General features: G+C 46.3%; 1 protein-coding gene across 3 annotated transcripts in view; it reads left to right on the plus strand.

Annotated features, from left to right (window-relative positions):
* The window catches only part of PDZD7 (PDZ domain containing 7), a 769522-nt gene that overhangs the window by 685759 nt on the left and 65327 nt on the right, over positions 1–18436 (plus strand). For all 3 annotated transcript variants that reach the window (XM_069611658.1, XM_069611656.1, XM_069611657.1), the window contains 2 exons: positions 8518–9144; positions 15142–15242. In XM_069611658.1, coding sequence (XP_069467759.1) covers positions 8518–9144; positions 15142–15242 — 728 coding nt within the window. The remainder of the gene's footprint in view (positions 1–8517; positions 9145–15141; positions 15243–18436) is intronic.

Genomic DNA, 18436 nt, shown 5'->3' on the forward strand with positions numbered 1-18436 from the left:
GGCCGTCCCCTCAAATGATTCATCTTTGGAGAATTCCTGAAGAATGATTCACCAGGAACTCTGGTGGGAGAACAGTCTTCTCCAAAGTCCTCTGCCATAGAGGTGAAGACAGAGACTTCCAAGGAAGAGGCAAGCTCTTCTCCCTAAGCATTTCAAGGGAATATTTGGGGTGACTGCTCTGGAACAGGGCCTACTTACTCACTGAACACTGGAACCAGGATCCTGCTCACTGGGTGTGAAGGATTATTTGCAGGTGCACTCTGGCAACCTTCTTGGCACAACAATGGAACCAGGATCCTGCTCACTGGAGGTGAAGGATTCTTTGCAGGTGCACTCTGGCAACCTTCTTGGCACAACAATGGAACCAGGATCCTGCTCACTGGAGGTGAAGGATTCTTTGCAGGTGAACTCTGCCAACCTTCTTGGCACAACAATGGAACCAGGATCCTGCTCACTGGAGGTGAAGGATTCTTTGCAGGTGCACTCTGGCAACCTTCTTGGCGCATAAGTGCCAAGTGCGGGACTCGACTTGCCGCTGGAGACCGTGGACTGTGCCCCACCCTGTGCCCTGAGACCACTTCATTGGCTTCCTGTTTCTGCAAGGATTCATTTTAAAATTGCCACGTTGGTTCATATATTCCTGTGCGGCACCCCACCCCTATCTGTCCAAGAGACTGGACACTGCCCACATTGTTTTTCTGCACTCATGCGGTTGGTCACCCTCCAACCCCCAATTCCACTGGGGGCAGAAACTTTGCAGTGCAAGGTGCAACAATCTGGAATATGCTTCTGCTCTCACTCAGGCTACAATCCAACACTAATAGATTTCGTAAACTCTTGAAAACTCTGATTTTTCAGCAGTTTCTTTCAAGTTAATCTGCCTTCAAAATAAGGGTTCTCCCCACATTCCCTCCCTGTCTCAGTGCTCGCATGCCTTTGGGTTTACGCACCTTAAAAGTTAATGCAAGTAGAAAAAGAAATAAAAACAATATGCTCTTAATAGATACACTTGTTTTACATAAGATTGCAGCAATCCACTGTCTCCATATTTCATTTCCAGATCTTGTTGTCTCCAGGGACCAGTGCATCTTTGGGGAGGTTGCCAGGTAAGGCAAAGAGGAAATGATTTAGTGAGAGTTCGAGAGGGATGGAGATCACAGGACCTGTCCATAGAGGCCTGCAAATGTGGAACAACACATGCTAATAGTACCAGAATTCAGGGTTAGGAGAGGCCTCATTTATGGATCTAGTGTCCATGTTTGGGCCAGTTCTCTAAAGTACACAATTACAGTTATATAGCCCTGTGTTGGCTCTCCTTGGTTTCGTCGCAGCTTGTGTGTAGCATTACAGCACACTATCTTTGTCATTGTGTTAGTCCTGACTTACAATCTTCTCTTCTGCGTTCTCCTTGCTTGTAGATTTAGCACACACTTTTCAAAAAGTATTTATGATTCTCTCTTGCTTTAGGAGATACCCAATACAATTGCTGGCAGGAAATGCTCACCCATCGGCCACAGTTTACATTCCTAGGATTGAGACCACTACAGGATCCTGACAGCTCTTCTTTTAAGCTCTATGTTCTCTTTGCAGGTTCACTGACTTACACCTGCACATTGGATATATCCCTAAACAGGCTCATGATCATTGGCACATCTCAGGTTCTCTGGCTTGCACCAAGACCTTGGCTATCATCTTAATTAAGCTAACAACCAGGACTTCCATTCAGGCGTTCCTGGCCCTTGATAGGGTCTAGTAGCAGCTGCCAGCAGGTTCTTGGCAAACTATTTCATGGTCTGAGCAGCATTGCTCAGCAAAGTGTTATCTCTTCACTCTCCTACACCCTCATCTCCCCCACCACCAACTTTGGATCTTGGTCCTTACTCCTTCTCTCTCTTTTTATACTGTTTTTGGAACCTAATTGCCCCATTAATCTCTGTGATTGGGTAGTTCACCCAGTCGTAATACTGAATGTCAGCGCCCTTGATTTCTCCGTTCTCCTCTGGTGTCCTTGTTGTACTCATGTTGCCTTGCTTGCTGTGAACTGTGATGCTTAGAGGTTTGAATGGCAGAGGAAACATGGGATTAAGGACTGCCAAGAAGTCAAACTGCCAGCTGCACCTCCTCAGAGGTATTCTTCCTTTCCTCACTTTCCCCCAGAAGCTCAGTGTCTCCAGAGCTCCGGTTCTCTCTAGGCAGGACTACTGCAACAGCCTCTTTCTAAATCTACCTGCCTCTACTCTCCATCCTCTACAACTCTCCAGAACAGGACTGCAAGACTTTTCCTTGGCCTCAAGCCCATGGACAGTATCTCTACAGCTCTGAAATCTCTTCATTGGCTCCCAGTGGCGGCAAGGATCAAGTTTAAGACCCTCTGCATTATCTACAAGGCTTTCTGTGGCTGGGACCGCAACACCTCCAACTCTCTACTGAAATATCTTCCTACTCGAGCTCTTTGCTCCTCCACCTCCAACTGCTTGAGGGTCAGTAGCTTCTCCAAGCAACGAGATGGGGGCAGATCTCTTTCTTTGTCTGGTGCCTCCCTCTGGAACAGCCTCCCTGCCTCTCTGAAACTTGAGCAGAACCATCTATAGTTCCGAAAGCACCTCAAGACCTTCCTATTTGTTCTGCCTCCTCTCATCCTCTCCCCTGCTGATCTCCTGTCTGATGCATGCACTGGTCACCTGGCAACCCTCTGAATTTGGGCGCAGGTCCCCGCCTGTCCAGCTGCATACCCCCACTGCCTCTTGGCAGCCCCTGCACTTGTGGTCTGTATCTGAAATCCTACAGTGCCCTCTCCTGCACTTATTAGACACTTATTGTCTACACTTCTAACACTCACACTTGCCACCCATTTACTGCACTACTTGTTTCCCGATTCCTTGTCGTGCACTTGTCCATCGTCCCACCCACCACCACCTTCCGGGCACATCTCCCCTCCCTGCTACCCTGCACATGCGCAATCTCAATGTCACTAGGCCTAGTAAAATTGTTGTTTTTGTCCTCCCTCTGTTTCCCCTCACTTGCCTTGTCTCGCCTTGAAACACTTGTGTATAGGCACGTTATAAATGCCATATCATATCATATATCATTTTGGAGTTAAGCGAAACTGTCATGGCTGCCCCACAATTCCTTGTTTTGCTCCCCTGCCCGTTTTGTGGAATTATTTTCTCAGTTTTGCTTTCTTTGTACTGCCCGCAAGCCACCCAATCTCTTCTCTGTCTCCTGCTTGAAGTAATCTCGGAAAGCTATGCGATAGCATAGCGGTGTGCTGCCCACCCAAGTTGCAGTTTGTTCCCAAAATGAGAAAGATCATAAGACGCCCACTCACTTCCTTATCCGTTGTAAAAGATTGATGGTTTCTGATGCCTGAGGTTCCTGCATTATGGATAAACCTGCTGGCACCTTCATTGTGTCTCCCCTTGTGATCTAATCCTTTTATGGAGGTAGCCCGACACAACAGGCAAGCGAGTCTGGGGGTTTTACTCTGTATCACTTATAAGGATTGCATCGGATCAGATTGCTCGCCCTGTCCCCAGAGACTTCTGAACCCTCCAACCTTTCAATTACAGATTACTTTAATCACACTATCAACTACCCACTCCCTCCTTCAATTCTGCAAAGGACTGAAAACTCTACTCTTCAAGGAATGCCGCACCAAATGCCAAACTCACCCACCACACTAGTAGTCTTTTGCCATCCCCTGGATGTACCGTAACCCCATCACAAATCTGACCCATACTTCCCCCTCTTTGTAAATGCTCTCTTCTTGTACAGCATTCGGTTTCATGTGCCAGCTGGGTTTGCACTATGTAAATATCCTTCCATACAAAAGTACAAGGTGGCGTTGGGGCCCACTGATGGTGTTGAGAAGGGCTGGAGAACAGAGTCCTCTTCCTCTTCCTCTTCGTGTACTAGAAAACGCTCCCTATGCTTGATTTCAGATTGATTCAGATGATCTATCACCCACAATCCCCTTTTCTTGACCAACCCTCGATCATTCTTCCATCTCCTCACTATCTTTCTGTAGTGTAACTCCCCCCTCGCATGGCCATGCCTAGATATGTTTTAGGTGGTCTTGCACAACTAACAATGAACTAACATAAAATGGAAAGAATACTAGTAAATGTGCAAAAAGGGATTCAGGTGGCTTTGAGTATCCAATGAGAGATCACAACCCAGAAAAAATATTGAAATACCATGCAAAAGAAACTTGTTAGTGAAAGCTTCATGCTTTTTGTCTTGGGAAGGGGAGTCATATCTTTCCACCGTGACTGTCCCATGCTATTTGACGAGGACTAAGTGAAATGGACCGAGCCATGGTATTCTGCTCAAATAAACCCCGGCCAATCATTCGCTACCCTGGGATGACACCCGACCCTTGGCCACCCCAGGAGGTGTTCTCAGAGTGAGGCAGGGAACTCTACCACAGGTCATACAAATTGTCTATGGTTCTGAATAGATTGAGGTATCAATAGATGACACGAAGACAAGTTTTAAGGTTTAACAGTGTTTATCATGACAAACCGAAAACTAAGGCATTAGGTTTAACTGTGGTTATTTGGCGTGAATTCAAAAGAACATAAAGTAAGCTTCACTACTGGACATTCGTCTTCAGTCCGCACCTCTCTCCCTTAGAAATCGCCTTCCCCGGTAGAAAAAGGTCAAGCACAGTCTTTCAGGTTTTAAGTGGCGTGCAGGTCTTTCTTGCCACAATGTAATTGTTCTTGTCCAGGTGTTTTTCATCTGCCTCTCTTCTAGAAAGTTTGGCAACACCTCCCCTAGTGCCTTCGGACATTTGAATTCATCAGATTCTTTAAGATCTTTTTCTGGATGGCCTTTGATCCTGGGTCGGTCAGGCTTAACCCACCTTTTTGGATAGTCGAGGACCCCCTTTGGTACTGCCCTTCACCAAGCTAGGAGTTTCTCCAGGCACAAATATTCCAACCAGCTCATTTTTATTGCCTCTCCTTGGGAATCTTCTCCTCCCTCCTCCTATTTTACCTTCCTCCTCTTTAATGTTCCCCTCCTCTCTCCTCCTTTTGACTTCTCCTCCGTCCCGAGGCTCCAAAATGACATCTCTTCTAGTCACTCCCCCTATTTGGTCCTTTTCATCTCCTCCACTTCTCATCCTCCCTTTCGCTAATGTTCTGTCTGGGAGCCTGTGAGGAAATGTCTACAGAAGGACAGGGATGAGTAGTGTATAAAACTCCTACTCAGACCCACACTACTACTAAACCAGCAGTGATCCCAATCATAGCTACTTCCTTCACATCTTGTGGTAAAGTGGTTGAAGTTCAATAACGTGCTGGTAATAACATTTACCGGCACGTTACCGCACTGGCCAACTACAAGTTGGCCAGTGGAGCACCTGATTTACCTCCAGCTAAAAGATGGAGGTAAGTCAGGTGCCTTACCGGCAAACATTGCTGGTAATACCATCACACACCGATGGAGTCCGATGGGACTCCAATGGAATATGGATATAAAACCGTTGCCACTACTTGTCTTTAAAGAGCAGGGTCTCAAATGTCTCTATTGCTCTTAATGCTTGTCATTGTGACAGGACCACTACAAATACCTTTGGGACTTGTTCTTGAGGTGCAGGTTTCTAGGTGGTTGGTATTTGGTTCGAAGTGGGTGAAGAATAGGCAGACAATAGTTGAGTCGGGATCTCAAAGCGGTTAAGTCATTACGATGAGGCCAAGAAATGCAATATGGGCCCTTTAAAGGCGATCCACTGGAAAATGGCTCGAAAACAAGCAGGTGATGATAGAGTTAGCAGCTCAATGGCTCAAGTTGGATCGAAAAACTGATGTGTCAAAGGCAGCTCCAGATGGCCTACAATGACTCGAAAATGACTCGAAAGCAGTCAAGGGTGATAGAGAGAAATTCAAGGCAAGGAACAGAGATGAGAGGTGGTCCTTGACTCCTCGGTTACTAGGGTACCTCGTCAAGGGTTTCCAGGAATAAGGGTTGTCCTTGTTTTGCCCTTCCCAGCCAGGACGTTTGCCAGAGAGCACTTGTAGGGGCCGTCACCTCAAGTGAGCAGGATCCTGGTTCCAGTGTTTAGCCAACAGCAGCATGAAGGCGGTGTCTGCTTAGCAGCTCACCCCGATTGGTCCTCTGGGATGGTTGAGGGCCAGGTCTTGCTCCTTCCTTCAAAGTCTACCTTCACCTCTATGGCAGAGGACTTCAGGAAGACTCTACCCTATTAAAGTTCAAAGTGAAATCCTTCTTCTGAAGTCCAATGATGATACAACTTAAGGCGCCCTCAGACCTGTATATTCTCTTATGACAATCATGGCTGATGCAGCGTCCTATTGTAGAGCCCTTGCTTGCTAACCATTTATTTTAAAATGTAGAGGCAATTCCAAGCTGCTCAACATCCCAGCAGTCCAACATGCTCATAAATGATAGTGGAAACCAAACTGATTCCAACACCACTCCTTTGTGCAAATGGTGAAGTAACAGCATTTCTCCTTGGAGAATTTACTGCATTATAATGAGACTGGTGCCCAGCTCCCATGTGTGTGTATCAAGCATTAAAAAAGGCCCTCTGGTCAACCAAAGTAAATACCTCAACTAGTCCAGCAGCACCAGCAGAAGTATTCGACCCACATCCAGCAAGTCCAGAACTTCATTAAGCAATGATCATTGCACTGAATTTAGTACTGCAGAACATGAGAACACGTGGCTGATGCACCCCATGAGAGAAACGGGGATGTTAGATGGACAGAAGGGGAGAAACATCACACCTTTCCATTGGAGATTTTGCAAAGGAGCTACCAATTACAAGGTGGCCGATCATAATATTCACACGTGTGCAGTCTCTTGGTATTCAAAATTCGGACAGTTTTGAATGCGTACATTCAGGACACGTCAGATATTGGGCCTTTTCAAATGACGTCTAAAACAAGTGATAAGCAGTGTAAAATGAATGTGCATGTTAGTACACACATAGTACAAATAATAAGCTTACGTATTCCAAATAAACACAATTAAAAGCCTATTTGCATGCATCTTAAATTGTAAAAAGTAAATGTATCTAAAACTGAAATGACGCATTTATGCGAGCATGACAAATGTGCCCTTTAGTGATCTGAAATCAGCCTTTGCACCAAAATGCGGAATTTTGAGTAACAGCTCACAAGCGTGCATGTCACAAAAGTTAGGTTGAGAATACGCATTTGTGCATGAAATGCGTTGGTGGGGTTTTCGCTATTAAAATCCATCCTTTGCTGACACGCAGCCACATGACCTTTTGTTCTCCGATTCCAGTCTATTGCCCTCACTGTAGAATACCAGACAGATTAGGGGGGCAGGGTGTTCAGACGGCTGTTTCCCCCTGTAACTGCTTTGCCGTTATCTCATTGTGGTGTTTCCTATTCCTTAGTCAAAGTCATACAATGGATATGGAAGCAGGTACCATTTATCACAAAATAAAGACTTCTTATGTTCAAGTTCCAGCTTTTTTACACTACTTATTTGGCATGATGAGAAAATTGTTCTTTTTTAGTCAGTGTTTTTTAAAGTGCCTCTCCTCTGGAACTTCCACAACACCCCCCATCATATTTAGGGATGCCAGTTTCATATCCCATGCCACCTTCTGCAGTAGTTGCATAGACTTCCTGGAAACATATACATGACATAACCAAACAAAGGTCATAGTAGTGGGACAACATTTATTCAGCACCAGTCAAGATGTTTGCAAGAGGCTTGAGTGATGCAGATATTTGTTGGGGCTGTCTCCACCGGGAGGAATAATTCGAGCATATGATCTGGGAATGTTCAAAGGCAGGGGTGTTGCGAGGTCTGTAAAAGACCCGGGGCTACGCTGATGTCGGAAATGTCGGGACTGGGGGCTAGCTAGCCTTTTGGGTGTAGCTCCCGAGAGTCTATCCGGGGCTACAGCCAAAAGACCAGGGGCTTTAGCCCCCTTAGCCCCCCCCCTAGCAACGCCTCTTTTCAAAGGTAGGGTCGTTTTGATTGGAGGTGACTAGAAAGATGAATAGAGTTTTGGTAATAGACATTCATTTTGACTTCCAAACTGTAATCTTGGGGATCACACATTCTTGGAGGATTTGAGCCACCCACAGATTTGCTGGTTTTTTAGGGCAGCCCTCTACGCATAGAAAATCATTTTGAGGGACTGGAAAAGTGTCACTGTTCCTTGCAGCTCTGCCTGGATTGAGGATTTAAGTACAATGTCTCTGATGCAGAGGGTAATTCTGTGCAAGAAAAAGAATATCAACCTGTAAGAAGGATTATGGTTTTTGGGGAGTGGGTGGGGGGAATGATCTGATTTATGGACTTGTGCTTGGCCACATTTGTTTTGACCAAAACACTGATCCACATATTAATGTTAACTCAACCAGCTTTAAGTCAAGTAAGTTAACATGTCTGCTATACTTTGTAATTGACGCTTGACTTTCAATCAATGCGTACTTGAATCCACCATGGTCTCCTTCCATCTACTTTATGCTATGGATTAATAATGGACATGTGCTCTCTTTGCAGACTACAGAGGAGGCTTCGACTTGAAGCCAGTGCATGACCCTAACCATGACCAGATGGTTCTGAAAGGAGAATTGGAACAGTTAACGGTGAAGGAAAGCAAACGTAGACATTCCAAAAACTACTCGCGACTTGAAGATGTGCCAGTGGATGCCTATGCTTTGCAGACCATCCCTTTCCAGTCTACAGCCACCAGTCCCACAAAGCCCAATTGGCTGCTGACAGAATCCGTGAAAGTGCGCACTGCACAAGGAGAGCAAATCCCTGACACTGCCAGGTCTGCTTACCACGAAGAGTTATCACTAAGTGAAAAGCAAGATGGCAGATCTGTAAAAAGCCAGCCAGTAACCCCAAAATCAACAGGTAGGAAGTCCCAGTCAAAGGAAGATGCAGCCTACTCGGCACTCAACAAGTCCAGGAAGTCGAGGCCGCTTTTGTCGCAGATCTTTGGTGGAGTTTCCTCAATCCCGTCTACGCAGGAACCTAGGCAGGAAATTAAGCTTAAGCCTGTAGGGAAGAAAAAAGGATACAGCGAGGATAAGCAACCATCACAAAATGGCTACACAGAGGTGAAAGAAGAGGAGTATGTCCTGGAAACAGTTACTGTGTCCAAACTGAGGCAGTCCTTAGGTGAGTTTATGGTATCATCAATCGGACATGGTGGGTTCATTATTGTCATAATCTGAACTGCTTTGGAACAGCATTTGTTATTCCATTTTCATAAAATTAGAGGCAGACTTTGAGGCCGATTCGAAAGGAGTTACAATGAGTAAGACCTGAGCTAGTCCCCACTTACTCTGAGTAGGTCTAGAGTAACTGATAGTAACTTATTTCTGAATCAAATTCTATGTTCAGTGATAAGTTATGGGTAAGTCCGAGCAGCATCTTTCGAATCAGTTCCTTTTAGCTTGATGTTTTTTATGTTTGTGAACAGGTGTGTAGGAAAGATGTCTTGTGGGTGAGGAAGCAGGCATATTTTTCTATTTACAGACTTACTCTTGCATTTACTTAATTGTAGCCCCTCTGGCAATAACAAGCAGGCTGCACAGAATAGTGGGAACTATAATGAATAAAACAAAGTATTTGCAGAACAGATTTATTACAGGCAGAGAAGTAGATGTATTGCCAGAAGAGTATGTTAGGCACACTGGACATGGATGATTGTCTGCACTGGGCTGCGGGCACAAGGCGGGGTATTGATGGCAAGCACACCCACCGGCATGGGGCCCAAGTGCTTGGGGAGAACACTTAGATGCAGGGGAGGGGGGAGAGGGCACCTGAAGGGAAGGGTTGGAGAGGGAGAAGTTTGAGGGAGGATGGTGCTGTGGGGGTGAGAGAGAGAGAGGGGGAGAGACAGGGGAAAGGGGAGAGAGAATAAAGAATGGACAGCTGGGGAGTGGTGAGAAGGAGAGAGTGGGGAGCGAGGGGGAACATAACCAGTGGGAAGATAAGGGGAGGAGGGGAAAGAAGGTGGCTAGTAGAGAGGGTGAGGGCTGAGAGAAGGGGGAAAAAGAGTGGAAGGAAGGGATAGACAGAGAAAGGGAGAGAAAGAGAGGGGGGAGCAGGGGATAGCAGGAGAAAGCGGGGTGGCAGAGAGCAGCAGGGGCAGAGAGACCAGGAAATAGACGTAGGGGGAAGCAGAGGCAGAGGGGCCAGGAGGCCTAGTGGTGGAAAAATAGAGCAGGTTGGGAGAGGGAGGGAGGAGAAAAGGGGAATAATGGAGAAGGGAAGAGAGGGACATGGTACCTGCTGAAAGAGCTACACAGCTTCTCTGCCCAACCGGTCAGCAGACCACCACCACAACAACCAGAAACCGCCCTCTGTCTCCTCATGCTTATACAAGGCTGTTTTTGCAGGGGATGGAGTCCTTTCCCAGGCTGGAGCATGGCTGGAATTTCACAAAGCCCCCACACATACCACACTGTGCAGAGGACACACACACACACACATAGTCAATGGTGGGCAATGTCCAGTGCACCAGAAAACAAGCAACTATAGGGGATAGTTCCTGTCGCTCTCTGGCCGGTGACTCTCTGGCCGGCCTTTCCTGGCCCTCTACCTTCTCCCACCTGTGAGGCTAAAAGCCTCAGGGTTATCTTCACTCCACTCGTCTTCTCTCCTCACATCTCTGACGTCTCTAAGAAGTCACACTATCAGCTGCACCTCCTCAGAGGTATTCTTCCTTACTTCTCCTTCCCCCAGAAGCGTCCTGTCTTCAGAGCTCTGGTTCTCTCTAGACTGGACTACAGCAACAGCCTCTTTCTAAATCTGCCTGTTTCTATTCTCCGCAACTCATCCAGAACAGGACTGCAAGACTTGTCCTTGATCTTAAGACCAGGGATTGTATCTCTTCAGGACTGAAATCTCTGCACTGGCTCCCAGTGGCTGCGAGGACTAAGTTCAAAACCCTCTGCATTGTCCAAAAAGCCTTTTGAGGCCTAGGGACTCATTACCTCCAACTCTCTCTTGCTAAAGATCTTCATTCTCGAGCTCTTTGCTCATCCGCCTCCAACTCCCTCAGGGTCAATCGCTTCTCCAAGCAACAAGTTGGTGGTAGATTGCTTTCTTCGGCCTGGGCCTCCCTCTGGACCAGCCTTCTTGCCTACGTGAAACTTGAGGAGAACCATCTCCGATTCTGGATGCACCTCAAGACCTTCCTCTTTGCTTCTGCTTACTCTCCTCCTCTCCCCTGCTGAACTCCTGACTGAAACGGCACTGGTCACCTGGCTACCCTCTGATCTCGGGGCCAGGTCCGCTCCCCCGCCAGCTGCATTCCTGCACTGCCTCCTGGGCAACCCCTGCACTTAGTGGATGTTTCTGTATCCCTACAGACCCCTCCAGCCCTTGACACTTGATGTCTGCACTTACCCCTGCACTTGCCACTAGCTGGCCGCACTTCCTTCAATTCTTATTTTTTAAAAATATTTTACTGTTGATCCTATGTATTGCATTGTCTCTCCCTCCCTTCCCCCCCACCCCTCCCCTGCACTTACACGATCTCAATGTCACCTGGCCTAGTAAGATTGTTGTCTCTGTTTTCCCTATGTTCCCTCTCCCTTGCCTAGTCACGCCTTGAAACACTTGTATATAGGCGTGTTATAAATGCCATATCATATCATAACGTAAACGTACAAAACTCAGTAATCAGGCAATGTCGGAAAAAAATACAGTGAAGCATTAATGCAATAGTTAAATACAGGACAAAATACACACACAGGGGAACACACAATCACTTGGCAGAAATAAACCACGAGCATAAACAGCGAATGGGTGGATTCATAGATAGGAGAAAGTAATCTACAGTCACATACAGTGCAAGATGGAAAATACATTTGGGAAAAATAAAAGTCACACAATATATTGGTAAAATAGAAAATTCAGAAAAACCAACAGTAAACAACAAGTGATATATCGATGAAACACAGGTAGAGGCTGTCAGGGGCCCCTCCAGTGGAGACTGCCATTTCCACAGCCCCCCTTTGGTCCTGAAAGGGACCTCATCAACTGGGCTGGGTACCCACGTTATACCTTAATCCAGGCCAGTCTGTAAAGTTCTTGGTTTATGGAGTCCAGATTCCAGGATGTGAGGGGGATATGAGCCATGGTTAAGTAGGGTTCAGGGGTCTGGCAACACGTTGATGTGAGGCACCAGAGTAGTTTGCAAAAGATAATTCTTGCAAGCAATCCCCAACTCTATACAGGACATATGAAAGCAGTTTTCTCCAGAAGGAGCTGAGCCAGTCTTTTATTCCATCCAGAAAGTCCTTAGATGTATTCTTGGGGGTGGCCCCAAGGAAGTGGTGTGAGCAGCATGGTCAAAGATTTCCTCAGAGGAGTCTGGAATAAATACAAGCTGCTCTGATTCAATAAGTTCATACACTCTGGGGAAGCCAATATCATGTTGTGTTTTTTTTAGAGCCAGTTTTCCCAACTCCCTCTGTTCGGCGGCCAATGTTCCCAGTGAAACAGCAGTCTCATTTGCCACCACTTCCAGAATGGCCTGCAACTGATATACACCCTTGTGACACCCATCCCGGGTATTCATGCAGTGCGATACAGCTGAGCGTCCATGAGAAGAGAGTGGGTGGTGTGAGACAGACATGGTATCAACAGTTAGACACAGACACAAGAGATCCAGTTGGAAAACCTTTATTTAAAACTTCAGGATGGGAGTAACGCCTAACTTTCCCTCAACTGGTGTATCAAAGGCTAGTCTGTGTCTAAAGGTCGAGAGTAAAAAGCTGTCTGTGTCCTGACCTTACTTCTAATACTAACAATGTGCTTTAATGTTCAAACTAAATAAGTGTTCCAAACAAAAAACTATTGGATGATTATTAAAAATTGCACTTTAACACCAATCGCAAAACGGTGTGGAAAATCCACTTTTTGAAATAGAAAACGAACTGCAAGGGATCCAGGATAACCCCTGATCAAGACTAAAACTACACTTGGGAAAAATAAGTCACAGAATGCATTGGTCAAATGGAAAATGCACAAAACCCACAGTTAGCAACAAGGGACAGGGCCTGCCTTAAGGGCAGCAGCGCCCTCGGCGAAATAGCCCCCCCCCCTCGCCCACCACGTGCCCCTGGTTAACAGGGGGTGGGGCGGAAAGGGGCAGGGCCAGGATGGGCAACTTTTCTTTATTTATTTATTTATTTTTAAACTCGCCTGGGCGAGGAGGTTAAATAGGGCGCGTTAGCACCCCATTGTCATTGAATGAGCCCGCCGCTGCGGGTGCATTCAATGACAATGAGGTGCCCGCCACCACACCAGCTCGGGGGAGCCCTTGAAAGACTCCCCGGAGCTGGCGTGGTGGGGGCTAATGGCACCCAGGGGAGCGTGGCGCCCCGAGCAGTCGCCCAGCGCGCCCCCCTAAGGCCGGCTCTGACAAGGGATGTATAGGTGAAACAAAGGTAAAAATTGACAGGGGTCCACAAGTGGAGACTGCCATTTCCACATACTGCTCACCAAAAAGACACTATCTGTGGTAGCCTGCATGATGCAAAACAATTTGTGTTGTTATATCTCCATAGTCAATTTATATATTTATTTAGCAGTCTTTGTAGGGGTAGACCTAATACAAAAGGGTAACAGAGCACCAAACCACAGTACAAAACTCCCACAAGAAGGGCTCATATTGCTCACACATCAGAATGTGGACAATAGCTAACAAATGTAAGTACCTTTAAATTTGTTACCCCACATAAAACAGTCATAAGATAATACTGAAGTATTTTATCCAGAAAGTGACTTAAAATATACCATATCAAAAGGTAATGTCCTGTTACAGAATAGGAATGTTTTCAGTCCCTTCCTGAAGGAGAGAAGGGATAGATAAAGGTGTCAGCAAGTTCCATCGAGTATGGGGCCTAATAGGAGAAACCTTGTTTGTATTGCTTTTCACTTATACAATTTGGAATCTCAAGTCTTAAAATATGTGCACTGTATTGCACATATGCCGCCAGTGATCTGAAGCCTTTCAGCTAAATACAGAGGTTTTCCAAATCTGATAGCTTTATAAATAGTACAGGATGTCTTGAGTAAAATGTGATTCTGATGAAGCAAGGCTAAAATAGGGGCGATCTGATTGACCTTCACCTTCCCTATCACCAGCTTCACTGCAGCATTAAATACAGTCTGCATAGGTAGTGGGCAGAGGCATTGCTAGGGGGGTTTAGGGAGGCTATAGCCCTGGGTCTTTTGGTTGTAGCCCAGGATGGAAGCTCAGGGGCTGCAACCAAAAGGCTAGCTAGCTCGAGTCCCGACAGTCCCGACATTAATGTAGCGCCAGATCTTTTCCAGACCTAGCAACACCCCTGTTAGTAGCACAGAGTGCAGAACCCCCATTAGAAGAGCACCACCAATGTGGACAATAGCCAAGGCCTGCAGATCTTCCTGAAATTCAGACGCTGGCAAAATGGTTTTATATTCTTCCGTAGATGGAGCTGAATGTAGGCAGCCAGGGCTGTTTTCCCTACATGACTTTTAAAGCTATGTTGTCTGCTTCAAGCAACATCTTTTCAGATAAATTGTTAGACTCGTCTTGGCCCATCGGTTAGTTGTTAGATGTATTTTTACAATACATTAATGGAAGATTGTTTTCAAATAGTTATGTTATAGAACAGTCAAAGACTGCAGAAGAAATGGAGAAAAGGCTGATATACCCTGCCCATCAAGAATAGAGATGTTTGCTTCAGTGAAATGTCTGGAGTGTTATTTTGAAACTGTTTAACTGAGTTGTTTTCACATATATGGCTAAAACGGTATGGATTGACTGAGTAGGTGTGTCAATTTATATAGTGCACACCGTGGATGGAACCATCACATGGCGGTGGATACCTCCAAATGGCTGTTGCAGGTATTTTCTAAAATGACTCGCCCACTAGGCAATACAACTGGTCTTGTGTAATGTAACCAACACTCACCTCTGTGAGTGTTAACTACCTCCCTCCTTCCTCATGCTGGGACACCCAGGGGAATGCTGCATTCACGGTCTATCTGTTCACCCTGATGACTACAACTCACCTCCACCCGTGTGTCTGGGACTTCCTGAATTTCCATTAACCCACTTCTTTATTTTTTTATCTTGACAATTATGATGCATTCTCTATTGGTTTCTTTCAGGCATTAGCGTTTCGGGGGGCATTGAATCCAAAATACAGCCCATGGTGAAAATTGAGAAGATCTTTCCTGGTGGTGCAGCGTTCCTTAGTGGGAAGCTTAAGGTAAAACACAAACGATATGATTCACGGTGTAGAACTGCACGGATATGCATGCATCTCAGACAAATCTTGTTTTTTGCAATTTTGCCAAACCACAGTAAGCAACAAATCAATTAACAGATTTGAAAGGTGGCTGCATAAGAAGTATATTTGAAGCTGCTGTTGATGATAATGATTTAATTGGTCCTGCTAATGGGAGGCTTCTAGAGCGTGACAGTCTAGACAGTCTTGCTTCATGCAGTTCTAGGTTAGTTGGAAAATGGAAAACAGCATCTATGATTCATAGGTGAAGATGGCTATGGCTTTTTCCCCTATTGTACAAGCAAAGGGACGTGTTTGTGTGTGTGTGTGTGTGTGTGCGCACCGGTAATGATTTTTTACCGGGTCCAAAAAAGGGCAATAACCGGGTCATGCCGGGTGGACCCGGTAATTGCACTTTTCTTGGACCCGGTAAAAATTCATCCCCATTCCCATTTGAGGGTTCAAATGGGAATGGGGAGAATGCTAACAACGGGCCTGTTAATGACGGGCCCGTTGTTAGCATGCTGGGCCGCTTGCAGGACCCACTAAGGACGTCTGGTAGAAATAGGCGTCCTGAGCGGGTCCCCGAGCGGACCTCATAATGAGGCGGTATGGAGTTAACAGCGCCGGCAGCTCTACCGGCGCCGTTAACCCCATACCGCCAGGGTCGTAATGAGGCCCTTAGACTCTAGAATGTACTAACACAAACACTCTCCCCATCCCACCACTTTCTTAAGGAAGAACATCTTAAAACTTTACATATCGCAAACAATCTGCTTCTAACCACCATACTCATAACAACCAACCTAATCTAAGCCCTCACCGCCCCTGAAATGCTGCTATTTAAAAGAGAAGATAAGGGTAAGGAATCAAGAACACAGAAGGACAGCAAATCCCCAAGGCCTGATAAACATATGGAGTAACACTGAAGGTTGTTTTCCAATAGCACAGTACTTAAAGGTGCTGCTGACCTCTGGGAGTCCAATCACTCCTCGAAGAAGGTTATAACCATGCAGATCAGCAAGAAGGGGAGCAGAACCAATGCTGGTGTAGACCAATTACCTTTTTAGGCTGCAACGTCGTTTCATCGACAGACATTATTACGACGGGTGTGTTACGATAGAATTTTGCTGACAAAAATCATCAAACTTTTTTTGGGCGGGTTTGGCAGATAAGGATTTAGGGGGTAGGGAACAATAATAAATATGTGGGGGTTTTGTGGGGAACCACCCACAAAAATGTATTTTTTTAAATGTAAATTACTTTTTTGGGCAATATTCTCTTGGAAAAACACCTGTCATAATAATGTCTGTCGATGATATGACATAGAACCCTTTTTAGGTGGAAGTGGCAAGCTGTTACAGGGACTTCAGTTGGCTAGGCTTGCTTCCACAGGTCACGTTCTAAAGACAGGACTTTTTCTATCCTCACTCCTATGGAATCACCGCCCTTCTATGACGCACGATCTTGGAGAGAGACATTTTTAAAGAATTGAAGCAGAAATATTTGAATGTACTATGTAAAATAGCAGGCTTTACAGCAACTATTAATTTATGTCTGATGCTTTACTTTACTTTAATACATTTATGTCCCGCACCAAGTGGCGCGGAGGCTTTCCGGCGCAAGACAGAAAAAAACAAACAATTCACAATCGACCCACGCGGAAGCCTATGCAGAGGGATACAGGTGTGCATTATCTGAAAAGCAGGCTTTTAACTTCTTCCTGAACAGTTCAGTGGATTTGATTGCTCTCAGATCAGGGGGGGTGTGGGCATTGTGTTCCACACTTTAGGAGCTGCTGCAAAGAAAGCACCCTTATTTACCTGCATAAGTTTACATATAGGCACCTACAGCAGGTTAAGATTGTTAGATCTGAGAGCTTGTGCATACGGTTTGCTCTTCAAAGCCTCAGCTAGATATGCCGGATTCGACAACACCAAACACTGACCGCTAACACAACGCTCACCCCCCCTCCATAGCCTGCGTGGTTCCTCGCAATCCTTGATTGCATGTTCCTTGCAACACCCCTGATCGCGTGTCCTCCCTTTCTCCCACGATCCCCTGACCGTGCGCCCCTCGCTTGTCTTGCGCCTTCACCCGAGTGTTCCTTCGCAACCCTTGATTGCGTGGTTTCTAGCAATTCCCTTATCGCGTGTCCTTGCTTCTTCTTCACGTCTCCCTGCCTTGCACTGTCCGTGTGGTCCCTCACAATCCTTGACTGCATGGTTCCACGCAACTCCCTCATCACGTGTCCTCGCCACTTCCTCGCACTCCCTGACTGCGTGCCCCATGCCTTGGCTTGGGCTGCCCGCGTAGTCCCTTGCAATACTCGACTGCGTGGTTCCTCATCACTCCCCTTCCGCAACTCTTTGCGTTCCCTGACTGCTTGTTCCACTCTCTTCCACGCACCCCCTCCTCGCCTCCCTGCTCCCATGCGCCCTATGTGCTGCCATGACTACCCTGATCACTGTTTGTCCTACTGTCCTGTTTTCTGTTGTATCTTGCCTACTTAGGTCATCCTCTGCACTGCTGTTGTTTTTTTCTCACTGACTGCCTTGTTTTCTTACACTGCCTGTATTTCTCCTCAAATTCCTCCTTCATCTAGGTCCACTTTCACCGATTTCTCCTGTGTTGGTTTTTTGTGGTTTTTGTATTAGCCCCTCTGACTGCCCTATCTGTTATTGTATGCTGCGTGTACCTTTGCACTCTTCCTTCCTCCAAGTTCTCATTTGCCAACTACTTTGTCCTTGTTGTTTCTGGTTTTGTCTTCTTAGCAAATCATTCATTTAGCAACTGTTCTACTATTGTCGGAGCTCTTGCCATATTGGTCAATTGTCTACTATTGTCTCGTCCCTCTTTGTCTCGTCTACTTGCACCCCTCCCTTTGTTTTCCCTAGTGTCTCCCCACCTCCCCCACCACCATTCTTCTTCTCTACTCCCCCTACCTACTCGATGGTGCTCCCTGCTTGCCTCACTAAATCTGGTAGGAAGAAGTTTAAAAAGGACATCCTGGTCTCCAACCCAGGCCTCCATATCGCTGACACCTATACCAGTGGCTCCTCCAGGCATACCCTCACTGACATTCTTTTTGTCGTTCCCTCGCAAGACCTATGGACTCTACATATGGTCCGTGCTTTCTCCTTTCTCTTCTTCTCCCATTTTTGGGGCACCCCGTG

This window comes from Ambystoma mexicanum, chromosome 8 (genome assembly GCF_040938575.1).
Source record: "Ambystoma mexicanum isolate Mex_15411 chromosome 8, UKY_AmexF1_1, whole genome shotgun sequence".
NCBI classification, from domain to species: Eukaryota; Metazoa; Chordata; class Amphibia; order Caudata; family Ambystomatidae; genus Ambystoma; species Ambystoma mexicanum.